General features: G+C 38.4%; 1 protein-coding gene across 1 annotated transcript in view; it reads right to left on the reverse strand.

The window, feature by feature from the left end:
• Cntn5 (contactin 5) overlaps nt 1-27,613 on the reverse strand; it is a 1,200,756-nt gene that overhangs the window by 302,540 nt on the left and 870,603 nt on the right. Inside the window, exon 10 of the mRNA XM_026779314.1 lies at nt 10,511-10,613. Within this exon, the coding sequence (XP_026635115.1) occupies nt 10,511-10,613 (103 nt within the window). The remainder of the gene's footprint in view (nt 1-10,510; nt 10,614-27,613) is intronic.

Consider the following 27,613-nt stretch of genomic DNA (forward strand, 5'->3'; position numbering starts at 1 on the left):
AGCATTCTGTAACAGTCACACAATTTCTAGGTTAGCCCATTAGATGTTCATGCCATTCTTTCATAAGACATGGAAAGTTCAAATAAATAAAATCTGCTCTTGTTTAGTTTGTTTTAAAAGTCATAACAAAAATAATAGAAAATAACCTTCCTAGCAGTAAAGCCTAACCATAGCAGGGTTAGCTTGGTCAATGTGTTCAATAGGTGTATATATCAGGGCTGACAATGGGATCAAGGGGTGATATCAGAGTCACCTGAACAGAAAAAGTCAGAATGGTTGGTATTTTTCTGAAACCAGAACCGTGCACATCTGGGAAACAAGAGAAGTAGCTAGCATGTGGTTGGCAGTCGGCACTGAAAGTCTTCAGATCTGCATTTACTTTAGTCTTTTCAATGTGCTTAATCAACTTGTCAGTATAAAATAAACTATGCAGATTCCAGCTCCTGGATTTTGTCTTCTGTTCATTAATATATTAACAAGTTTCCTTGAAGTAGGAACTACATCTAGAAAGTAATTAACTCGGATTGCAGCAGGATGAAATCCTAGACTACAGAAATACCACCTGCTACTACACAGAGAGGACCAAGAGGTGAGTGACCAGCAGGACACCCCACTCTCTAGGCCCTCCATATGGGGGTAAAACCCCAGGACCCTCGCCCACCTGCCTCAACTTCTCTAGCCAGCCAGCTTGAGAGTTTCCTGCAGGTAGGATGCTCCAACATTCCCATCCCATCCACTGGACCCTGAAAGCTACAAGCCCCACTCTACTCCCAAACCCTCCAAACATCCGCCACTTATCCTGCAACCTCAGAGAAATGCTGAAACACAAGCTGCAACTCCACAGAGAGGACCACAAGAGAGGACCAAGAGAGAAACTCCAAAACAGAAGCTGTGACTGCACCCACTGAACCAAGAGAGAAACTCCAAAACAGAAGCTGTGACTGCACCCACTGGACCAAGAGAGTGACCAGGAAAGCAGACCAGGAGAACAGACTAAGAGAGAAACTTCAGTGTCTCCCTGAGACACAGAGATTGACAGTACAGAAGAGACTAAGAACAGTTCCAAAAGATGCAGACAACCACTGCAAGGATTGGACCAATACAAAAAGACACTGCCAGCATAAATTGGAGGAAGAGGTGCGTAGGCACCAATGCAAGAATTCATCCAACAACCTAAAAATCAACATGGTAGCACCAGAACTCAGTGGTCAAACAAAAGGAAGACTTTATCATATTAACCCAATAGGAACTATTTTAAATATATCTTTATGAAGACTATGGAGACATTTAAAGAAAAAATGAAAAACTCCCTTAAAGAAATGGAGGGAAAGACAAAAAATTTGGAAGAAATTAATAAATCGCTCAAAGAAACCCAAGAATAAACAATCAAACAGGTAAATTAAACAGTTCAAGACTTGAAGGATGAAATAGTGGCAGTAAAGAAAACACAAACTGAGGAAATTCTGGATATGAAAAATCTGGGTAAATGAACAGAAACTACAAAGACCAGCATAACCAACAGAATAGAAGAGATGGAAGAAAGAATCTCAGGTGTTAAAGATACTGTAGAGTAAATCAATTCATTTGTCAAAAAAAAGATAAAGTCTAACAAATTCTTAACATGGAACATCCAAGAAATCTGGGACACCATGAAAAGACCAAAGCCAAGAATAATAGGGATAGAAGAAGAAGAAGAAATCCCCTCAAAGACACAGAAAATAAATTCAACAAAATCATAGAAGAAAACATTCCCAACCTAAAGAAGGATATCCCTATGAAGGTACAAGAAGCTTACAGAATGCCAAATAGATTGGATCAAAAAAATATTCTTGCCATATAATAATCAAAACACAAAATATACCGAATAAAGAAAGAATATTAAGATCTGCAAAGGAGAGAGTTCAAGTAACATGTAAAGGTAAACCTATCAGAATTACACTGGATTTTTCAATGGAAACCATGAAAGCCAGAAGGTCCTGGGCATATATGCTGCAAACACTAAGAGACCACGGAAGCAAGCCCAGATTACTATACCCAGCAAAGTTTTCATCACCATTGATGGAGAAAACAAGATATTCCATGACAAAACCAGACTTAAACAATATGTATCCATAAACCCAACCCTACAGAAAGTACTAGAAGGAGAGCCCCCACCCAGAGAAGATAACTGCACCCACAAAACACAGGCAACACATAACCTCTCACCAGCAAGTTCCAAAGAAGAGAAACATACACACACACACACACACACACACACACACACACACACTACCACTGAAAAATAACAGGAATTAACAACTACTCATTATTAATATCTCTTGATATCAATAGACTCAATTCACCCATAAAAGGACACAAGCTAAGAGAATGGGTATGAAAATAGGATCCAACCATCTGTTGTATGTAAGAAACATACATCAACCTCAAAAAGAGACATTACTTCTGAAAGGGGTGGGAAAAGATTTTCCAATCAGATGGACTTAAGAAACAAGCTGGTCTAGCTATACTGATGTCTAACAAAATAGACTTCAAACTAAAATCAGTCAGAAGAGATAGAGGACACTTTATACTCATAACAGGAACAATCCATCAAGATGAAGTCTCATTTCTGAACATCTATTCCCCTAATACAAGAGCACTCACATATTAAAAGAAACATTACTAAAGCTTAAATCCCAAATCAAACCCTGCACACTAATAATAGGAGACTTCAAAACTCCACTCTCCTCAATGGACAGGTCAACCAGACAGAAGCTTAACAGAGAAATAAGAGGACTAACAGATGTTATGACTCAGGTGGATTTAACAGACATCTACAGAACATTCCACTCAAACACAAAAGAATATACCTTCTTCTCGATACCTCATGGGAGCTTCTCTAAAATGGATCACATACTAGGTAACAAAACAAATATAAACATAAAAAAAACTAGGGTAGCCTCCTGCATCTTATTGAATCATTATGGTTTAAAGTTAGAATTTAACAACACTACTCACAGAAAGCCTACAAACTCATAGAAATTGAACAGTGAACTACTGAAGCACCCTTTGGGTAAAGGATGAAATAAGAAAGAAATTAAAAACTTCCTAGAATTCAACAAAAACTGAAGGCACAATATACCCCAAACCTATGAAAGCAGTGCTAAGAGGAAAGTTCATAGCATTAATTGTCTACATAAAGAAGGTGGAGAAAGCTCTCACTAGTGACTTAACAGCACACATGAAAGCTCTAGAACTAAAAGAAGCAGACTCACACAGGAGGAGTAGAAGACAGGAAACAATCAAATTGGAGACTAAAATCAATAAAATAGAAACAAAGAAAACAATACAAAAAATCAATGAAACAAAGAGCTGTTTCTTTGAGAAAATAAACAAGATAAACAAAGTCTTATCCAAACTAACCTAAAGGCAGAGAGAGAACATCCAAATTAAAAAAAATTCAGAAATAAAAAGAGGGGCATAGCAGCAGACACTGAAGAAATTCAGAGAATCATTAGATCATACTACAAAAAACCTGTACTCCACAAAATAGGAAAATGTAAAAGAAATGGACAATTTTCTGGATAAATACCACATACCAAAATTACATCAAGACCAGGCAAACAATTTCAATAGACCTATAAACTGCAAGGAAATAGAAGCTGTCAGGAAAAGCCTCACAACTAAAATAAGCCCAGGGCTGGATGGTGTTAGCGCAGAATTCTAACAGAACTCCAAGAAGAGCTAATACTTGTACTCCTCAAATTGTTCCACAAAATAGAAACAGAAGTAACACAGCCAAATACTTTTTATGAGGCTACAGTTACTCTGATACCCAAACCACACAATGACTCAACCAAGAAAGAAAATTACTGACAAATCTCACTCATTAACATAGATGCAAAAAATACTCAATAAAATACTAGCAAAATGAATAGAAGAACACATAAAAAATGTATCCCCCATGATCAAGTTGGCTTCATCTCAGAGATGCAGGGATGGTTCAACATATAAAAATCTATCAATGTAATCCATTACATAAATAAACTAAAAGAAAAAACATATGATCATCTCATTACATGCTGAAACAAAATCCAACACCCCTATATAAAGGTTTTGGAGAGATCAGGGATACAAGCAACATATCCAAACATTATGAAAGCAATATAAAGCAAGCCGACAGTCAACATCAAATTAAATGGAAAGAAACTCAAAACTATTCCACTAAAATCAGGAACAAGACAAGGCTATCCATTTTCTTCATATCTATTCAATATAGTTCTCGAAATTCTGGCTATAGCAATAAGACAACAACAGGAGATCATGGGTATTCAAATTGGAAAGGAAGAAGTTAAACTTTTATTCTTCACAGATAATATGATAGTATATGTAAGTGATCCCCAAAATCTCTACAAGAGAACTCCTACTGCTGATAAATACCTTCAGTAATGTGTCAGGATACACGATTAACTAAAAATATTAGTAGCCCTTCTATATACAAATGATAACGAATCTGAGAAAGAAATCAGAGAAACACCGCCTTTAACAATAGCCACAAATAGCATAAAATATCTTAGGGTAACTCTAACCAAAGAAGTGGAAAACTTATTCGACAAGAACTTTAAGTCTTTGAAGAAAAAAATTGAAGAAGACACCAGAAAAAGGAATATCTCCCATGTTCTTGTATAGGTAGGATCACCATAATAAAAATGGCTCTCTTACCAAAAGCAATCTATAGATTTAATGCAATCCCTATCAAAATCCCAACACATTTCTTCACAGACCTTGAAAGAACAATAATCAACTTTATATGGAAAATCAAAAATCCCAGGATGGCCAAAACAATCCTGTACAATAACAGAACTTCCAGAGACATCGCCATCCCTGACAGCAAGCTTATTACAGAGCTACTGTGATGAAAACTGCTCTGTACTGGCATAAAAACAGAGACATTGATCAATGGAACTGAATTAAATTGAAGACCCAGATATAATTCACATACCTAAGAACACCTGATTTTTGACAAAGAAGCTAAAATTATACAATGGAAAAAAGAAAGCATCTTCAACAAGTGGTGTTGGCATAACTGAATGTCAACATGCAAAAAAATGAAAATAGATTCATATCTATCCCCATGCACAAAACTCAAGTTCAAATGGATTAAAGATAATATAAAATCAACCATACTGAACCTGACAGAAGAGAAAGTGGAAAGTAGCCTTCAATGCATGAACACAGGAGACCACTTCCTAAATATAACCCTAGTAGCACAGATACTGAGAGCAACAATAAATAAATGGGACCTCCTGAAACTGAGAAACTTCTGTAAAGAAAAGGACACAGTCAATAAGACAAAAAGGCAGCCTACTGAATGGAAAAAGATTTTCACCAACCCCACATAAGACAAAGGACTGATCTCCAAAATATATAAAGAAGTCAAGAAATTAGACATCAAAATTCCCAATAACCCAATTTTAAAAATGGGGTACAGAACTAAACAGAGAATTCTCAACAGAAGAATCTCAAATGGCCAAAAGACACTTAAAGAAATGTTCAACATTCTTAGCCATCATGAAAATGCAAGTCAAAAGAATTCTGAGATACCATTTTACACCAGTCAGAAAGGCTAAAATAAAAAAAAAACAGTGATAGATTATGCTGGAGAGGATGTTTAGTAAGGGGAACACTCAACCGTTGCTGATGGGAATAAAAACATATAACAAACACTTTGGAAATTAGTATGGTGGTTTCTCAGAAAAACTGGGAATTAGCCTACCTCAGGATCCAGTAATACCACTCTTGGTTGTATACCCAAAAGATGCTCAAACTGACTACAAAGACATTTGTTCAGCTATGTTCATAGCAGCATTATTTGTAATAATCAGAACCTGGAAATAACCTTGATGTCCCTCAAGCGAAGAATGGACAAAGAAAATGTGGCACATTTACACAGTAGAGTACTACTCAGTGGTAAAAAACAATGACACCTTGAAATTTGCAAGCAAATGAATAGAACTAGAAAACACCACTCTTAGTGATGTAACCCAGATCCAAAAATATTAATATGGTATATACTCACTCATAAGTGGACACTGGCTATAAAGAAAGGATATTGAGCCTATAGTTCACGATCCTAGAGAAGATAAATAACAAGGAGAACCCTAAGAAAAACATATACAGATTCATTTGGAAAGTCGAAATAGACTAGATTTCCGACAAAATTAGGAGCATGGGGGGTTGAAGGGAGGGTAGAAGAGGAAGAGCAGGGGAGAAGGAGAGGGGATTAGGAGAACTTGAGGGAATGGGATAGTCAAAATGGAGGAAGGACAGAGATGAGAGCAAGGAAAGATATCTTGATTGAGGGAGCCCTTATGGGGTTAGCAAGAAACATGGCTCTAAAGAAATTCCCAGGATCCACAAGGATGACCTCAGCTAAGACCCTAAATAATAGAGGAGAATGTACCTGAACTGGCTTTGTCCTGTAGTCAGACTGATGAATATCACAACCTTAGATTATTCAATGGTTGGAGTAATCTAACCATAGTACCTTCATGTAGCAACTAATGGAAACAGGCAGAGACCCACATCGGAGCACTGGACTGAGCTCCCAAAGTCCAGTTGAAGAGTGGGAGAAGTGAGAACATGAGCAAAAAGGTAAAGACCATGATGTGAACACCCACTGAAACAGTCTACCTGAACTAATGGGAGCTCACCACTCCATCCGGACAGGGAAGGAACAAGCATAGGTCCAAACTAGTCCCTCTGAATGTGGTTGACAGTTGCATGGCTGGGCACACTGAGGGACTGCTGGCAGTGGCACCAGGATTTATCCCTACTGCTTGTACTGGCTTTTTGGGAACCTATTCTCTTTGAATGGTACCTGCTCAGCCTAGATACAGTAGGGCAGGCCTTGGACCTTCCCCAAAGCAATGTGCCTTACCTTCTCTGAGGAGTGGATGGGGGTGGGGTAGGGGAATAAATGAATGGAGTGGGAACTTGGATTGGTATGCATAATAAAAATGATAGTTTGTTTTCTTTAAAAAAAGAAAAAGAAAAGAAAAAGAAAACCCAGACTGCCTCAATATAATCTAGAAAGATTTCAAACAGTTAGTAGTTTATATTTATGGTCATCTATTCTTTAACCCTAAATGCATTACTGCAACAAATTTCTTATTCTCTCACTCTCCCCATTCCTCCCTTCTCCTTTCCCCACAAACATGAAAGCACACACACATGCACACACACTCCTTCTTTTTAACCTTTGTAGATGGTAAATGTTTCTCTTAGTTACATCCAAATGTCTTACCTAGGAGAAACATCAGCAAAATACACCTTGGCATGCAAAGTAAAGGTTTAATTCCCAGACTAGATCTCATGATAAACATTATTACATAATCCAAACAAGATGGAGAAGCACTAAATCTAAAGCAATGGGAAAATGAATAAATGGAGGCAAGAATAGGTGAGGAAAGGTAAAGTTCAGAGAACAACTCCAAGTATATTTGAATAGAACAGATGATCACAGATCCATGGATAGAAGTACAGAAAACACAAACATAGGTACATTTTAGGGTAGAGTATTAATAAGTTCTTTATAAATAAGTAGTTGATTTAAATGGACTTAGTATGTCAAAGGTAACTAATTGCATCAGCTGTTATTTCTTGAGTACCATCCACCTTGTGGATACTGGGGGAGGCCACAGTAGTGAGCAATTGAGGAACACAAGCTCTGTTCTCATGAGACTGATGTCTTCAACAGGGATACTATTCTCTCTTCTTTCTGCTTGCCATTGTTTTTCCTCTAAACTTTCTCTGATGACTGCATCCTCTAAATTGCAAGCTACCTGAGTGGGGAATTCCTAATTGGCTTCCTGGGAGCTGCCAGAGAAGACGAGAAATGATAAGAAATAGAAATCAATAAGTAAATTCCTGAGGTTTCCTTCATCCATGTTCTTGTCCTGGTCAGAGTAACTTTTTCTCCACTGGTTAGCCCCTCATACGCTTCCATCTCCAGCTCTTCCTTGTTCCGGTGTCATGAGCTCTTCACTCTTTTGCAGGTAACATTGAGTTCTCACTGCTCCAAGTCTACAGCTGTCCCATTTTTCTTTTCCTTCTCACGCATGGTTAAAGCACCCAATGCACACACAGTGAAAGGCAAAATCTGTCTGTGTGGTTAGATCCTGACTGACACTGAGAGACAGCTACTATAGTTCTAGAGAAAATGATGCAGGACCCACTGCATCAGGAAAGTGGTCAGCAACTCTTTCGAGCTATGAGTACCCAGCAACCACTCTGACTGCCATTTAGAACTTTAGTATTCATGTTGGGGGTCGTGGGCTGTTTCTTGCAATGCTAAGGAGAAATTCAAACAGGTCAAGATGCCTCTTTAAGTCATTTTTCTTTTATGTAGTAGCAGGTGAGTTTTAAGTACTTGTATATTTCCTCATAATGATTTATCCTCCAGTCTTCACAATTCACATAAAAGGTACTAAGCACTCATCAGAGAAAGAGACCGCCTTCACCGATGCAGTATGTCTTTTGGAGGAAAGACTTCTTTTTTGGGTTATTTATTTTGGTGAGTTGAAGCAAGGAAAGCATAAGAAGTTGGAGAAAATAAAGATTTGACAAAATAAATAACTTAAAACTGTTGAGTCCCACCTAGAAGAAGAGAGTCTCCAAGTGTCAATATGCTAAGCATATTTCAAGTCTCCCAAACAAACACATCTAACTTATTAAATAAGCTGCCTGGGGAAAGGGTCAATGTTGTTTTTTCTCTATAAATTGAGTTTTCTAATTAGTTTTACAATATGACCCCTTTCTTGTTTTGGCTTTAGCACAAGTTTTGGCATTTAAGAATTATTTAACTGCAGGATATACTAAAGCCTTTGAAATCCCATTGGAATATATTATTTTTCCATTTGTCAAGATTAGGAGTTGGTCTTTGACTGCTCCCAGGCAAATGGCAGCAACACCGGAGTTTAAAGGTATCATCCTGTCTCATGCACTTCCCTAATGCCTTTGGCTTTGAAAGAGTTCCTCGGGCACCTGATCACATGACCACATACCTCCCTCATGCATATTTCCTTTTAAATTATATTTCCACTGTGGAATCATTTGCTTAAACAGCGGGCTACAGAGACATTAACTGTTTTGTCTACCACGATCTTGGATATGAGTGGAATTGCATAGACATTTTGTCAACTCTGTCCTGAAAGTATAACACATGGTGCTGAGTTTTGCTCCGTAGCCCTCCGGCTGAATTCTGCTGCTCCATGGGCTGAGCCTACTGCTACTCAGAAGGCTGCACATTTCTGAAATATGTTTTCTATCTATGTAATACTGTAGGTGTTAGTTTAGCGCAACTGGAGGTAAATGATTAGTAACCATGAAAGAGATGCATTTATACAAATTATAATTATAGATCTTGAAGGGACCCGGAGGTTTTGTCATTCAAAAAATAATAACTCCGTGTTTGAAACAAACCAGCATACCATAATCAAACATCATCAGAGCATGCTACACATGCTAGTGCCTGAACTATAGACATCATTGATAAGCAACTACACAGCACAAGCTTTAAACCAGAGGCAGGGACACTCAGCCTAGCCAACAGGATGTGTTCTCAGCCGTCTTTTATTTGGAGAATGTTATGGGTTGTACACATTAACAGCTTTGTTCTCATGTTACTATTTTAATACACAGTGGAATATACAATTTGATCCCTGCACCTATGTCTCTTACAGTACATGTCTCCAGTAGGTTTGCTTATATGTGTACGTTTGGATATGTGCAAGTATGCATCCTGTGCACATAGGAGTCAGAAGACAAACTGTTGTGCTTGCTCAAACACTATCTGAGACAGCCCCTCACTGTCCTGGAATTTGTCAAGTAGTTCAGAGAGGCCGGATCTAGCATTCCACAGGGCCCACCTGTCTGCCTCCCAGGTGCTGCACTAACAAGAGCAAACAACATGTCTGATTTCTTTACGTGGGTTCTCATGACCACCATCTGCTCCTTGCTCTTGCATGGCAAGAACTTCCTGGAGGAATTCCCCTTGGCTTGCTTAACCTCTTGTTTCCTTTGTGGTTCTAGGGATTTCATTTATGTCTTGCACTACTAGGCAAGCATTCTACCTCTGAACCATGTGCCTTTCAGGCTTCACAGTCTCGATGTCCACGTCCTGCACATGAATAGCGGGGAGTCCTTTATCCTTTCATCTCCTGCTGAAGGAAATCTCAGGACAATGCTAAGATTTTCAGGTCAGCAGACAGAGGGCTGAAAACTCTCCTGCAATCTAGACAGGCTTCCTTGATGTTAAAATAACACATTTCCCAAACAGTGCTGTGCATAGAAATGACTTAGCAGTTCAAGGGACCAGGTTGCACATCAATTCCCAGCCTCCCTTCTTCTAAAAACCCTATAGTCACCATGGGGCTTCTGGGAAAGTGAAACCTAGCAAAGTAAGTGATCCAAACAGCTGAGTCATGTTTTAATAAACAATGGTGTCTAATTATAGAATAATATTACTTACTTGCCAAGTGCAAAACATTCCATCTTAACAGTTGTTCCCTTAGCAGCCGTAACCGTGAAAGGAAAATGGACCTCAATTTTCGGCTCATATTCTCCCATCACACCTGGGAAATAAAGAATAGTCTTTAAGCATAAAATGAATGTCGCAGTTTTCTTTCTAGTCTTGGAGATATTACATGGAAAATCACTACAGTTTGGTAATTGATGTGCTGAAATAAAAAGCATAATTAGGGTCAGTCATCCTGGTGAGATTCTAATATTCCTTTAAGAATGTGGTTGTCTATCTGTTCTCTACATAGACATTATTCAAAACTTTAATCAACACGGGAAGTTTAGAAACCTTTTTAATGGTTTACTTAATCATTTAAATGTGTGTGCATATGTATTATATGTGTGTCAATATATACATGTGTGTTGGGGGGTGCCCATGGCTGCTAGAAGAGAGAACTGGATTCCCTATAGTGGAAGTTGCAGGTGCTGTGAGGTGCTCAAAATCAGTGCCAGTCATTAAACTTGACCCCTCTGCCTGAGAAATTCAAGCACTCTTATCCACTGAGCCCCAGTTACTAGCTTTTTACAATGTGCACCAATATGAATATTTTCCACAATAAGTAATTGTACTTTTAAAGTGAGAATACATTAGAAATTTATTTTTGGCATGTAAATTAATACTTATTTAATAATTCCCACACACTCTTTTTTATTTAAATATTATTTTTCCTTGTGTGTATGTATGCAAGTATGCATGTGTATGTAGGTCCTCATGGAGGCCAGAGAGGTGTTGGATTCTCTAGAGCTGGTGTTCCCGGAAGTTATGACCTGCTTAACATGAGTGCTGGAAACTGAATTCAGGTCTTCTGGAAGAGCAGCCAGCATTGATAAACACTAAGCAATTTCTCCTACCCCATTAACTTGTATTATTAACTGTCTATAATTTGCAAATAATTTTGCCAAGAATTGTGCAAGTTATGAAGATTAATTAGTCATGTACTTTGTTCTCAAGCATTCAATAAAGATAACTTTAAAAGAGGGGAAACTGGTATAAAATCATGTAAATGGGAAAAGTTATTCATGAAAGTGACAGGAAGTGACAGGTTCCATGAATGAGGTATATCCAAAGTACTATGCACACTGAAAGATTTGAGCAGGTAGGGACAGAGGAGAAAGCTTAAAACCACTTCAAAGGAACCGAGACAGAGAAGGATGGGTTGCTTGCTTTCCTGGTGAGTCTGTGTGTGAAGAAAAGTAATGGACAATTCTGGAAATATAAAGAAGAATCAAAAAACAAGGAACACTGGTCCTCTGAGAAAATCTTCCTGACACCATAACTAGAATCTGATCAGACAGCATGAACACAGATAGGTGAAAATACTGGAGTTTGAGCAGAGGCAGTCCAGTCAACTTCATGATCTCAGTTTTCTTAGAAGTAACAAAGATCTAAATTTCAACAGTAATTGAAGGCAGAGGAAGGACAGTGGGAACGAAACTGGTGAAACCCACACAGTGCAGTACCAGGAGCAACACTGTACAGTACAGTGCTAGGAACAGCACTGAAATATCCAGGTTGGAGTGGACGAAAAGAAAAGGAGGCAGAAAAATTGAAGGCTATTAGTTTATTGCTCACTCATAGAATTCATGCCTTGTACCCATAAGGGCCTGGGATTGACATCCACACCCCATACATGAACATTAATAAATTTAGAAGTACTAAATTTGAAATATTGAATACTCAGAAATAAATTTTTGACTACATAATCCACAGAGTAATTGAAGAAAGGAATGGAATCTCACAGTTGATAAGCATCAAGTGTTACCGTTGTGAGGTGGCAGTGGGCACTATAGATTATTTATGATTTCTGCCCTCTAAAAATCAGCTCACTAGCTATGGACCGAAGGATTCTGAGACTGATGGCATCAGGCAGCCTTGGGGATAGTTGTCTCTTAAACAGAATGCTTAGGAGCTATGTGTAAAGCACTACAGGAACGCAACACACTCAGCTAGAGTCCACTGAAAGGAAACTCAGTGTGTGTTTAAAGGTATTTGTGTTGATGCACACGTATGCTTTTATCCTTTTGTGCGTACGAATTTGCATGGATTTTTGTGTATGTGTGTAAGATGAGAGGAGAGAGGAAGAGGCCAGGACAGTTTTAAAATGACATAAGACATGGTACATAGGAGAGTTACCCCTGGTGAATGCGTGTCAGTGGAATGGCTTGCACAATTACACAATGGTATCACTCAGCACAGCTCTTTAAGCAGTCTCTGTTTCTCTCTCTCTCTCTCTCTCTCTCTCTCTCTCTCTCTCTCTCTTTCTCTCTCTCTCTCCCTTTCCCTCTCTCTCTCTCAGTAGTACTCTCTTACACTGCCTCTCTGAATACCTTTCCTTCCCCCATTTCCAAACCTCCTTCCTTTTATGCCCGCCCAGACTTTGCTTTTCTACTCTGTTTCTTTTTTTTTCTTTTTTTTTTAATTTATTTATTGAGGATTTCTGCCTCCTCCCCGCCACCGCCTCCCATTTCCCTCCCCCTCCCCCGATTAAGTCCCTCTCCCTCATCAGCTTGAAGAGCCATCAGGGTTCCCTGACCTGTGGGAAGTCCAAGGACCGCCCACCTCCATCCAGGTTTAGTAAGTTGAGCATCCAAACCGCCCAGGCCCCTTGTAGGTATTTCAATACCGGAATCTGTTGTAAAGTCAGCTGAGTGTATTGAGGGGTGTAAAGTTTATCCTCAAAGCCCTGTGTGTAAGTACCACAGACACATAAACATCCTCACTACTACCTTTGCTCAAATGACATCATCATCTTTAATATCATCAGTTTCTTAAAATAGATCCTTTAGTTTTCTTTTCATTTCTGTTAATTTGATTAGTCTTCTGTACTTCATTTATCAAGACGCAAATTCAATCTAAAGTCTTTAGCTTTACCAGTTCCTGTGAACTCTGGGAGTTCCTAAGTGTCATAGAATATTGCAGAAAAGCGGTACAAATCAATCCTTACCCGAAAAGCACTTCTTTGTAATTATTTCTAGAACGTTCTACAAAAAAAGCTCAGACAAAAGGTATCTGAATCTTCAGTAATTTATTTCGGTTTTCTTTCTCAGCCTAAATAAATATTCCCTTTAGAACACAACTTAATATTAACACAGCAGACTAGTTTTATTAAAACAGATGAAATTAAACTGCATAATAAAGCAAAGTAAAAAGGGAAGAGTAAGAGGATTTGAATCACAATACCTAAGCTGAGCTGCACTGTAGGTACTAGGACTGGGCTCATTATCTTTACTCCAAGAGCAATCATACTGGGCACACAGGACAACACTTCATTTATGCTTTGCTCTTTGACAATTGGTCAAATTCAGCAATTAAGTTCTAGTTTACATTTTGTGGGGTAAATAACCATCACCGTGTGGTACAGTCAAGGTTTAATATCTCAATTCATGTGTAGCTTAAGTACTAAATCCTTATGCTGAACATGATTTGATGCAGAAAGGAACAATAAGTAGGTTCAAGAGACACCAGATGAAAGACGAAATTGTTTGGACTGGTTTCTTCAGGAAGGTAACTTTTTGATATTGATTGGTTTTTATTGACTATTGTCTAAGAGCCCTTGTTGTATTCCTTGTGTGTGTGTTTTTCTCCCCACACTTGTCACTCCTGACTTACTCTACAGGCCTACTTTAGAATTATGTGTCATTAAGATGACTTCAAATTGCCTCAGCTCCTAATAAATGGATGCCCTCCAGCTGACAGCCATTACTCTCATTCAGAGTCTTTATGGCTGTTGATTTCCTTCTTTATTACGATCGCTCATAGAGATCCAGGGCATATTTCCCTAAGTTGACTGTAGTTCAGACATATTGGACATATTGCTGAAAAAAAAGCTGATGTCATCAGAAAAATCTGCACAACTGATTAAAATGTTAGAAGGCAGGGCCCAAGTCTAAGCCTAGTGAAGAACTTAGGTGGTGCTCTGAATTTCATTTTCAGTGGGTTCTCTGCAAGCTTTGATGCACATTCATAGGATTAGAGTGTGAAAGACCAATATCCATGGATGAGTTCCACGTGTACTGCACACACCAGTGACTCACCCAGTATTAGTTCTATCAGGAGGAAGATGCAATCAGAGATGAGCTTTTTGTGATTGGCTGGGAATTTGGTTCTAGTTGGTTACTCCATGTGATAGCAGGTGTGGCATAATTCAGGAGACTCTTCTGGCACTAACAGTAATACCCATGTAGTACTGGCGTCGTGTCTAGGAACTTATGAAGTTTCGCTCAGCAAATGAGTTGGAAAAACTTGGCAAATCTTTTCCTTATGTGCAAATGATGGATATTTGCACTTTTATTTACAATGTATCTGTTGACCATATTTAGTATGTTTTAGTCTTTCAAGAATAACAGCTGTTTTCTTAGTAATTCTTTGGGAAAAAATAATCCTACATCTCTGATTGAAAGAATTGTAGAGAAGGCACCTTATTTTTTAAAGAGTTTCTGTTTCTGGTTATTATTCTGGTATTAATGTACTTTGAAAACCTGGTTCAAGCTTGGCCAATTAGATTATCCAGGTTGTATTCATCATGTAGTTTAATTCCTGAAAAGGTAGCTATGTCTGAGAGTTCTCCAAGAGAGAAAGAAGAGAATCTAAGTCTTTGCTCTTTGTTGGTATGTGATGCTCACTGGACCTTCATGCCATGGAAGGAAGTATTTTGTTATAAAAGCAAATTAATGCGATCTAAATGGAATTAATTAATATGCACAGGTAGAGGGAGACAGAAGTGACTACTGGTAGCATACCACGTGCCATTTCAAGGTCTAGTGCTCTGCCCTTCTCCCCACCAATTAAAGTGAGTAGGAATAATTTAGTGATTTTCCAGATTTGGGTTTTCATTGTGACAAGATCTGACCAATGAATTACATACAAGACAACTGATGGTGACCCAATCCTAGGTTCTCTCTTTCCTTAGTAAGATTCTGAACTCACCATAATCAAGACACTATCCTAGATAAAGGAGAAGAAGGAGGTGATAAGAACCTGTCTAATTGAGATAATAGGTTTTTTTTTCTTTTAAAGCCTTTCATATTTAGTAGAAAATTTAAATTCTATTGAGATAGAAAATTAAAGCTATAAAATCACAATTGTAGAAAAGGAAGTGTGAAGCTACAAAGGCTTAGGCAGCCTACAGTGAGAGAGGGGAGGAAGGAGAGATGCTGATCCGATAAATAGGAAAATATTTCAATTGTCGAGACAGGTATCCTGGAATTAGATAATGTTATGGATAGAAGTTTAATGACGACGAAGTAAGACATAATTTTAGTCAAGGTATACAGTTAGACTGTCTCTATGGCTTAGTTGGGTATTTAATTTTATTACAAAGATGTGCAAAGATTTCAAAAGTAAGTTGTTTTTAGGTGATAAATAATATTTAGGTATACTTTATTATTTTCCACAACATATTTCTATAATGATATTAGTAATGAGTCTGTAAATTTATATGAGTGCTTTTGGAAATATTTGAAACTAAATAGCCATTTGGTTTCATTCAGGGACATTTGTAACAGTTAGCGTTAATTGTAATTTGACAAACCCAGAATCGCCCAGGGACAGAGTGTCAATGGAGGATTGCATATATTTGGTTGGACTATGGGAAATCATCTTAACAAATTTAATTTCTGCAGGAAGACACAGTCCACTGTAGGTGGTACCATTTCCTAGGCAAGGGGTCCTGAATTATATAACAATGGAGAAATCCAACAGTACAAACCAGGAAGTGAGCATGGATGCACTGATTTCTGGCTGCACACTGTGGGTGTGATGTGAACAGCTGTCTCAGGCTCCTGCCTCTCTGACTTCCTGACAATGAGGGACTGTCATCTGGAACTACGGAGTTGTCTGCTATCAAAGCAACAGAAACAATCAGTAAGCACACCTATTGCTTTTATCAGTGACCTCATGACGGTGACTTGAATACATAATATTAGTAATTAAGGTATAAAGAAGTCATGAAGAAAGTCCTGTGAGTGGAATAATAGTTTTACATTAAAATGAATTGAAACTACTTAAGAAAATACCTGTGTAATCTGTAAGAATTATATGGGACAATAGAGTTCCCAACTTTATATTTATATTTACAATACTTCAGATTCTGTACAGATTTCAATTTTACTGATTTTTTTATTCTCGAGTAGTCTACAGAGAAATACAGAGGTTGTGTTGTGAGAGTTCCTGGTGATGTGATGAGTCTAAACCCAGAACAACAGCAATAACAATGATAAAATGGCACAAATGTAAACAAAATCAGTTAGTAAAAGGTGAACATTACACTCAAACTTATGTGCTATGTGTGATACTTGCTATTGCACTCATGATCTCATCACAGATTTCATGTCATTGCACTTTACAGTTTAGGCTTCCAGCACAAGTTCCCAACAATAGCCCTGGCATGGATGAAACATCAAGGTGATCACACAGGTAGCGAGGATTCTAGCTTTCTCATATATAACAATGATGTTAATGTTTCTGTGAGATAAGAAATTTAGCATTATTTTCAGAAATATATATTATTATAGCAGTAGGTAATTTGCTGTGTGCTGTTTTCTGGGACATACAGACGTGATTGGATGTGGAAGTTTTAGTCATTTAGAAAATGGTTCTGAACTATCTTCTTTTCAGTCACCTAATGAGCTGCATACAGATAACAAGTCCGCAAGCTTGGATGCAGTCCAACATAATGATTTCTCTTTTCAAAGGTTTATCCTGTCTTGAATTAAACTTGCTCGCTGTGCATCACTGCTGTGACTATAGACAGGGGAAGTTTTAGACAGGAGGAAATAACGACACAAGGTATCAACAAATTCAGGCACCATAGCAGGTACTATTTATGTGGGACAAAACCTGCAGGGCTTTTAATCATTGGGAGAAAGAACCTCTATCACTATTTCATGCTGAAAATCAGAAAAAAACATTTATTTTTTCTTTTAAGTATCAAAATGAATTGAGTAAGGAGTCCACTTCTCTCCGTAATTGTTTTTCCCTGTTTACTGAATTTTAAGAATTATTTTCTATTGTTCTTACCAATGTGATTCAGAAAAGTATAGCTATCTCTCCACATCATCATCTGAATGCTTATTCGATATACAACAAGAATTCATAAAATTATTTATAAATATTAAATCTAAAGAAAGAAACTTTTATTTCCCCTGGGCATAAAGCTCCCCACTGCATTAAAATAATATACCAGATAAATCAAACTTAAAAAGTCACCATAAAGCTAGTGAGGTGGCTGAGCAAGTGAAAGCCCTTACCACACATCTTGGAGACCTGCTTATAACTCCAAGACCACATGTAAAGGGGAAGGGGAGAACAGAGTCCACAAATCTGTCCTTTCTGCACACATTAACTTTAAAACAGGAAATAACAAGAAAAACAATAACAGTTGAGCAGTGGATAGATAAACTGAAAGAAACTGACAGTATTAGGTTTACTATAAACCAGAATGAGAAATCAGTAGAGTAGTTTTGCTCAGAAGGAGGTGACTACAGTTTTCATTTTAATGTTTCTATGCATACAAATATAAGAAGTTCTCCATAAATATGTTAATGTAACAAAACAAAATTATGGTACAAATATGTCACTTAACAAATTTACGGGCAATTTTGTGAGGTAAGTCCCTCTGGCTGTGTTAATCATGCATGTATTTTCTTCTCCTTCTGGATGGCTATATTATTAGAATTGAAATTTTTTTAATATATAAAAAGAGAAAAAATTGTAGCTTCACAAACACTTGACCTTATGAGGCACCACCAGGACTTACATAGCTGCATCTGAGCACAGGGATTGGATGTTAATGAGGAACCAAAGGTTCCCTAACCTTTGGCTCCTCCTTCCTTGGAAGCTAATCGTGACTAGAAACATTAGGACGGTGGCTTTTATGATATGAAATGAATTTAATCAGAGAAAGTAGGTATTCCAAGTAATATATCAATGCTCAAGTCAATAATTACATATTGAGGATCTCTAAATATTCAGCAGGAGAATCCCAACATAGTCAAAGTTGGTTCTTTACTCTTGTGCTTAATCAGAAACAATGGTTTTTGTGTAATTTCCTAGAACTTTTATGTCTTCTGCAGCATTTTCTCATTAAAGGGAGAAGGGACAATGCCTTATCCCTACAATGGATTTATTGAATATAACACACAACTTAATTATACGCTGCCATATCCACAGCCAGTCAATGAGAAATGACCAGCACTGTGCTGGAAAAAGAGATGTGGATGAGTACAGGCCAACTAAAGTTATAAGGAAGTGGTGTCTGCAGTCATCACTAGCAAGGCCGGGAGTGCTGAGAAAGACACCTGGCCAGGAGAAAAGCTGTAGATTTATAGCTGCACTGCACGACAGTAAAAGAAACAAGGCAACAAGCAGAGCCATGTGTTGCTTGGTGTGGCTCCTGGAAGCATTTGAACTCTACTGCCTTCCACTGCAGACTCACCAAGAGACTGGATCTCACAGACCATGGTGTCTATCATAAGTTCATTATCTTATGAAAGTAAAAAGTCTCTTGAGCATCTATCCTTGGTAACTACATAGAACATTATTATCCATCACTTCATTACTTTCTGAGTTTTAATCTTTCAATAAAACATTCCTTCCAGAGAGTTTTCTTATGCAGAGCTATCCACAAATGCACACAGCAGCTCTGCAAGGCCAAGAGTCTTTCAATATCCTGGAGCAGTTGCTTCTGCCAGCTTGGCTGATCAGCTGCTTGACATAAAACATAAGGAGAAAATGTGACAAATAACCAGCTTGAAACTATTGTTGAAAGTTCATTTTTACTTCCTTCTGCATGGATTGTTTTCTCAAGGCGCTCTGTTGAGAATGTCATCTTTTCTGCTGTTACTGCTCCCATGGAAGACCTTCTGCATACTATCCCTCATTTGTTCGGTAAACATCTCACCGTGAATTTCATTACAAACTCTACTGATTTCAATGAGTATATATGTGATACTGTATAAAGGGACAATGTTTCCTGAGAGGATTTTATGATCACAGTCTCCTTGCTGGACTTTATAAGCACAAAACAATGCAAAGCCGAGAAACTGAGCACCTGCTAAAAACCCAATGTTTTGGTCGGTGTATGCAAGGAGACTGCTATTTCAGTCCTGCAAAACACAGCATAATAGGCAGGATTGCCCCGGCTTGAAGTGAGAGAGATGGGTGGTACAAAGCTTAGGGAACCCCGTTAGCATTGCTGAGCTGTTGAATACAGACACAGAGCTCAAGCTGAAGGCTGTATTAGATGTCAAGCCACTTCCCCTCGTGTGCCTATGTTGCTTTTTAGGAAGAGTTCTTGTTGTTTGTGAAGAAGAATGCATTATTTAATCATCTTCCATTTTGTATACATTCATGTTATTCTTCAAACCCTGCTTTTATGGGAAATTCTTTCCAAAGCCATTGTTCAAGCCCCCTTCCAGCTTGTCCTGATTCCTTTGTGATACCTAAGACCCACATAACAGCTCTCCAGTTGGGATCCCAGTGGTCAACTAGGCTGGAAGGTGGCCTTTATCCTTCTTTCTGCTGTCCATTCGAAGCTCTTCTCAGTTATGCTGCAACCTGTTTTCTGTCCCCAGCCCACCCTCATTCCTTAGGGCTTCCACTCTTGATGCAGACCGAAGGTTCCACTAGCTCTTTCCTGTCACCTCCTCAGTCTTCCCTTCTAGCTACTGTCTATTTCTATGTGACACTTGCTGACCTTTAGAACACTCCCTATCAGGGACCCCACAGCCAGCACACATGGCTAGGGCTCAAAGTGGACAACAGCAGCCAAAGGAGTGAGCATTTACCCGACAAAGAGGAGACTAGATATCCACCCCAAGAACATTTAAAACATCTTACCTCCTGATGTCTATATAAGACTAGGTAGTTGTCTACCTTCTTAATGTTGGGACCCTTTAATATAGTGTGACTTCAATCAAAAAATTTTTTGTTATTTCATAACTAGAATGTGGCTACTGTTATGAATAACAATGTAAATATATGATATTCAGGATATCTAATATGTGACCCCCATGAAAGGGATGTCCCACCCTCAAAAGGGTGGTGAGAACCACTGCTTTATTGCAATAGGCCTGCACAAACGTTTGACTTTGTGAGGTGCCAGAAAGACTTACATAAATATGGCTTTAACACAACAGAGTGGATGTTAACAAGAAGTCTTGCTTCAGGTACAAAGGGTCCTTTCTTAGAAGCTAACCTATTTGGTCATTTCTGCGTGGTTGTACTTCTCAAGTCTCACACTGGTCCTCAGAAAATTTTTCTCCACTTTCTGAGCTAGTCTTGCAATCTTGCCCTCCTGTATTTTGATTATTTTTTCTATCATGTGAATTATGCCATTCAGCTTTTGAAATCAGACTGACATTTTATCTACTCATCTGGAAGACCAATTTTATTCTCTTCTTTGTTTTCACAGCAAGCAGATCAAACAATTATTTTATTGCCTATCTTGTTTCCTGTTAATGATGTTTACTTGACTATTTCCTTGATTTCTTTGTGTTTTCCAGCAGTGAGGTAATAAAGTTTATTTTTCTTTGTACCTGAAATGCTTGAATATAAATTCTCTTCTGGTTATATATCACTTCATGTACCCTTATGTAGAACAGTCTTCAACTGAATACTTAATTATATTTTTTAATTAAAATTTTTGTCTTTGATTATTTGTTCTGAGAAGCATTTTCTTCACTTTGAGAGTGTTTCTAGTGCTCGTAAGGGGTATCTTTTTTTTTCCTCCCAAGGACATAACATAGTTCTAGCCTTCATTGCCTTTGTCTCAGTTGCTGTTGTGATTGGCATCTGCTCCTTGCTGCCTTCTCTTCCAAGCACATGCTATACTATGAGCCCACATTAATCTCTGGAATTATATTTTCATCATTTTTTTTTTTACTTTTTGAAAAGTCAGTGATGCCTCATGGGCTTATTGATGGAATTAAAGTTTGTTATTTTGTCATTTAAAGTCTTAAAGATGTTTTGTGAAGTGAAACCTTCAACTTTAGTTTTTGTTTGATTATTATAAGTCCATTTGATCTGGCTCTTTTATCATTCTGGTCATCTTTGTTCATTTACTTTTTTAATATTGGCATGCTAACTTACCTACTCAAATATTGTTAGTAAGGCTGGGTCTAATAACTCCACTTTTCTCTAGACTACTTCCAATAACCCAGCCCACAGGAATAATCCATCCCACAGGCTGTGTCAAATCTATGACTTACAAGTTCCTTCTCTACTTTGCCATTCATTGCTTAATGTTCACCATTTTACGCATTATTTCTAAAATGACACACAATCCATGAAGGACTAAGACCACATTTTAAACTTAGTAAATTATGTTCATAAAGTGAAACAAATAATTAGAGCTCCTTACTAAAAATAAAACTAGTCTCCTATACTGAGTTCTTTAAAGGCATTAGAGGAATTAGCATTGCTTAAGGCCTGAAAGATACCATGAAACTTCTAGGATTTTCCCCCAACAATCAAAGAATTTTACAAATTTAAATATATTTGGAAGAGATTTTTGAATTGACCAATTCTAAATTCTGTGTAGATATAGTCTAATGGATATGACAGAGGTATAATTTTATAAAAATAGATTAGCACATTAATATATCATATTTCTGTGTAGTTTTCATCATTAAATATACTTACCTGAGGTGTTGGCACAGATATATGGAAATTTTGTCTTAATCTCATGCTGAAAAGTTAATCTCATTGCACTATAATTTTTACCTAGCTTCCTGTAAACAGAGACTCTTCTTTCATTTCCCGAACACTTAGACATGAATAATCACACAGAAATTATATTAATTACAATATTGCTTGGTCAAGAGCTTAGGCTTCTTATTTATTAACTCTTCCATCTTAAATTAACCCATTTCTATTAACTTGTGTATTTGAACGAGGCTGTGTCCTACCAGTAGTTTCATAGGGCATCTGCCTCCTTCAGCAGCTACATGGCATCTCCTTGACTCCACCTACTCTCTCTCTATATCTTCCAGCCTGGCTGTATTCTGTCCTGCTATAGGCCGATGCAGCTTTAGTCATTAACCAATGAAAGCAACACAAGCACAGAAGGACCTCCCACGTTATCTTCCATTCTACAAAGCATCTATTTTTGACTTGTCAAAATATATCCATTGAACTAAATCAATCAGCTTCCTCAGTACCCATTGTCACATTCATTAGGTAGTACTGAGCTAAAATATGAGCAAAAATATTTGGCCATGGAAAGATACTTACCAAATGTAACTACAATAAGAAACAATAATAATTAGGACCTGATACTTATTAGACTTTAAAATACATGCATTTGGGGGCCCAGTAATGTAATGGCATCAATACAGTGCTTGCATTGCAAACATGAGAAACTGAGGTTGAGCCAAAGAACTCACATAAAATGGTGGACTCATTGGTCTGTGCTTGTATCCCAGTGCCAAGAAAGCAAAGTCAGATAGATCCTTGGTGCTAGCCAGGTAGCCTAGCCGATATAGCAGGATTCAGTTCAATGAGGGATTGTGTCTCAAAAATAGGAGACAGAGCCTGAGGATCAATGCAGGAGGCTATTGTGTGGCCACACATGCATCTTTCATCCCTAAAAATACACACATGCACATGCATTTCTTTTATGTAGAAAGGAGTTTTTCTAATGCACTGACAACAGATAGAATAATAAGGGGTGGAGAGTGGGTCACAAATATGGGAGCAATGGGACAAAAAGCAATGCAAAGGGGGAAGATGGACCTCTGTTCCCCCTTTGTAGATTGTCCAGGTTCTGTTAGCTACCAAGATGGTTTCAGAAGCGCCTCATGTTCTGTGTGGTAGCTGTTATAAGTATTTACTGCCAGTATACTTTTGCCTTGAATATTCAATTAATGATTTTTAAAAAGCTTTTGGACTTTTCTGTTGTTTACTTAAGTCCCTCACTGCCCTATCCCAGCCTGGCGAATCTGTTGGTATTATAGGCTTATGTGGGCTTAGTAAAATCAAGGTTTAAGAATGTAAGCAATTTGATGACAAATTCAAATTTAATCTAGAGAGTATTACTTCTTCAATTCCTTTATGTTGTTTGTATTTAGATTTCTGAATGATTTTTGAAGGTTGTGTGCCATATTTTTCTTATTTGTAAGTTAGCTCTTCTTTAAGACTTCTGAAGATAGGGAATTAAATTGAAATCTACAATGATAATTACAAGACTACATGACATTTGAGGTCATGTACCAATCTTTGTGGCATAATAAAAGGTGACATAATAATGGAAATAGCACTGGATCCTTGTGCAGATTTTTTTTCATGATAAATCCTTTGGATACCAGTTCTATCCACCAACGACCTCTGGAACGGTTGTTATTTTCATTTTGTCTCTGAGGAAATTAACTCAAGGAAGTAGAAAATTTTGTTGAAGAAAGTAAGTGATTATTAAATTCCAGTGTCTTTGACTTTTCACAGATGTGAAATAGCCTCAAACAAATAAGGGTGGGAGGAGGGCTTTGTTTTGTTTTTGTTTTGCAGATTCCATTTTTTTTCCCAACCTACTTTCATCCAAGAGGCCTTTGCATGTGCTTTTACCTCTTCCTAGAATGCAGCTCAATTCTGGACAATCAAATATTCCTTTGTCTTCCTTTCATTCTCCATATAAACACTATCCCATTTGTGAAAACTTTCCTAATAGCCCAGGAGAGCTCAGATCCTATCTCTGTATCTCAGAACAAAGGATTATTGGTTATGGCTTTCTTTCTCAGGACCATCATTTCCTTTGCTTTGTACCAGAGCACAAGCTAATGTTAACAGTTTGCTGGTATGCTAGTGTTAATGTCTGCTTGAAATAAAAGATAATGGATAGTAGTCCCATTGTAATTATTATTATTCTAAGTTTAATATCAATTTCAACCAAATATAGATAGTTGCAAGAATCAAAATACTCAGGTTTAAAAAGAACTAGAAACATAGCTACTGATGTCTTCTGTTTTGTGTTGATTTCATTGGGTAAATAAAGAGACTGCCTTGGCCCTTTAATAGGACAGAAAATTAGGTAGGCAGAGTAGACCGAACAGAATTCTGGGAGAAAGAAAGCCGAGTCAGGCAGTTGTCATTATTCTCCTCTCCAAGACAGACACAAGTTAAGATCTTTCCTGGTAAGCTACAACCTCATGGTTCTACACAGATTATTAGAAATGGATTAATCAAGATGTGAGAGTTAGCCAATAAGAGGCTGGAACTAATGGGCTAGGCAGTGTTTAAAAGAATACAGTTTCCGTGTAATTATTTTGGGTAAAGCTAGCAAGTGGCCGGGAGCCCTCCTGGGTGGCAGGAAGCAGCCCGCCGCTCCAACAACATAGCTACCAATGACCCAGAAGTGGGATAACAATCAGTGAAGGTTTTCTCTAAGTGCATGAGACACACATCACTAAGCAGTGCCACGCTGGGGTATCTCTGGTTATTTTCACACTTCTGCCACACTTTCTATATCAACCGAGTTCCTTTTCTCTCAGAGAGTATTTCAGTAAGAGTTAAAACCATGACATAAACTAAACATCACCACACTGAAGTGAAAATTATCTAACTCTAATTCTCTTGACAAAAATCTCTCTTGTAAAAACAAAGTGCTCATTCTCTGCAAGGACTATTTACTTGGTGGGCTTTTAGCTTGAGTGGTGCATTATGTCTCAGAGAGGAAAGGATTTGTGGACACTCTTGCCTGAAGGCCCATTTCTGAGTTTATCATCTGTAAATTATTCTCACTACTTTTTTCCTTGCTAGTTTTTTCGCTTTAACTCTGAATTTGAGATTATCTGAAAGCTTCTTGAGATTATGCCTTTCATTTGAACAAAAGTCTAATGAGAAAGGCCTGAGGCAGTGTCTGGTAAGAGGGAAGGCAGTTGTTCAAGAAACAAGTGCCACTTGTGTATCTGTCCAATTCACACTGCAGGCCTGACAGCATTGTGGTGGCGGCTACAAAATATCTTTTCATACCAACATTTGTTATTTATTAATCCAGCAACTTATGAAAATAGTCGTTAACAATCAGTATATCCTTCACTTTCTTTTTCTTACCTAGTTAATTTTTAAGTATTACATTTTACAAGCAAGCCTACATCTTAAGAAAAAAGCATGTCATGATATTAAGCAGACTTTACTAATTATAAAGGAAATTACACTCTGTATTCTCTTGATAGATGTTCTGACAGATAATGAACGTGCTAAAGATGAACCCGGCCACTCCCAAAGATCAGTATAACCCATTTTCCTTATGTGGGTTACTTCTTACACTTTGCCTCATCTCACAAGTTTCATAGATTTGCTAAATTTGGAAGAATAGACACTGTAGCATATATTCCAAGAAAATTAGTAAGAAGCACATGCTGACGGCTTCAGCAGGCTCTCCTGCCAGTATGCCTTGCATATCTCATGCCAGGTGGACCAGAGAGGGGATGGTTCAGTGGGTAAAATGCTTGCTGCCAAAGGATGCAAATGAAAATAAGAACTAAAAAGGAAAGAAAAGACTTAACTGCTCCTAGGTGTGGCAGAGAAAGCAGCTTACTATAAATATGTGGGAGAGCATCCTAAGAAAGAGGCAGGGACATCCAGGAGGGCCCAGAGTGGGCATGGCCAGGATGAGCTGGGCTATGTGGGGAGAGGAGGATGGGATAGGAGAGGGAAGAGAGAGGAACCAGGTGCATCAGTCAGGAGGCCAAAAGTACAAGAGGGTAGGGATAATTAAAATTTCTGGATTATATAGGGAAGATACTTGGGGGACTGACAGTCCAGCTTCTGGGCAGGAGAGTTCAGGGTAGAGGGGGGTATGCTGCAATCCATACCCTGTAGAGACTTAGGGACTGAGGGATGCTGGGAGAACCTGGCAGCCAGGTCAGTTTTTACATGTTTAATAGGCACCTCAGCTGTTTGTCCTGGGTTTGAAACTTAACAGTATGAAGACCCAAGTTCAGCACCAAGTGTTCATAATGTCAGTACCATGCAGGGCAAGGGGCACAGGAGGATCCTGAGAACTTGCTATCCAGTTGGTCCGACAAGGAGCTTTAGAGGGATATCATATCTCAACAAAGAAATAAGGTGGAGAGTGATAGAGACAATCTTTACCCATGAATGTCTGCATCTATAATACACACACACATACATCTACACAGCCCCACATACACACAAAATATCAAAAAATAAAGAAAAAATTGGGTCTTGGGGAATAATATAGAAATCTCTGACACCCAGTGTGATACTGATTTCAGGCAGGGAAAAGGATGGAATGGATGAAGCAGGAACTTGAGACACTGTTTATCCCAGATCTGTCACTAATTTTCCCTTGCAGGGATAGGCCTGGTACTTTTTGCCAGCTAACCAGTAAAGTCAAACAGATAAGTACACTCTGGAGTGAGTGAGACAAGAAGAGGTAAGAAAAAGAATTGCAGCGTCTGTAAGAATTTTGTGCATTTGTATCTGCATGTGTGTGTGTGTGTGTGTGTGTGTGTCTGTACACTCACAATGCTATTCGATTGCACTGCATTTGTGTATGTGTGTCTGTGTGTGGGAGGGAAGTGGGCAGAAAGGGTGTCTGTCTGTATATGCACAATGCTATTGTGGTTGGGGAAATGTAAAATGCCCAGCTTAAACTATGCAGACCTACATTTGGTCCCAGAACCTGCATAAAGTGCCTGTGTGGTAGCACATGGCTGTCGTCCCAGTGCTGTGGAAGTTAGGAAGCTGTCTGGGGGTGCTAGGCAGCTGGCCTAGCTGAGTTGATTTTGTCCAGGTTTCAGTGTGAGACATCTAGATAGAGATCTCAACTCAAATATCTGGGTGAACATCTTCCGAAGATCAGAGCCTGAAGCTGGCTTCTGGCCTACACACACACACACACACACACACACACACACACACACACACACGAGAGAGAGAGAGAGAGAGAGAGAGAGAGAGAGAGAGAGAGAGAGAGAGCGCGCAGCATGGACTCACCGCTTCCACATACAAAGTGCCACTATGTGCAACAGAAGGTATGTGGAAGTTTGGTATCAGAAGGATTTAGTCAGCCTCTTGCCTTCCACTTACCTCACT

Source organism: Microtus ochrogaster, chromosome 5 (assembly GCF_000317375.1).
Source record: "Microtus ochrogaster isolate Prairie Vole_2 chromosome 5, MicOch1.0, whole genome shotgun sequence".
Classification (NCBI taxonomy): Eukaryota; Metazoa; Chordata; class Mammalia; order Rodentia; family Cricetidae; genus Microtus; species Microtus ochrogaster.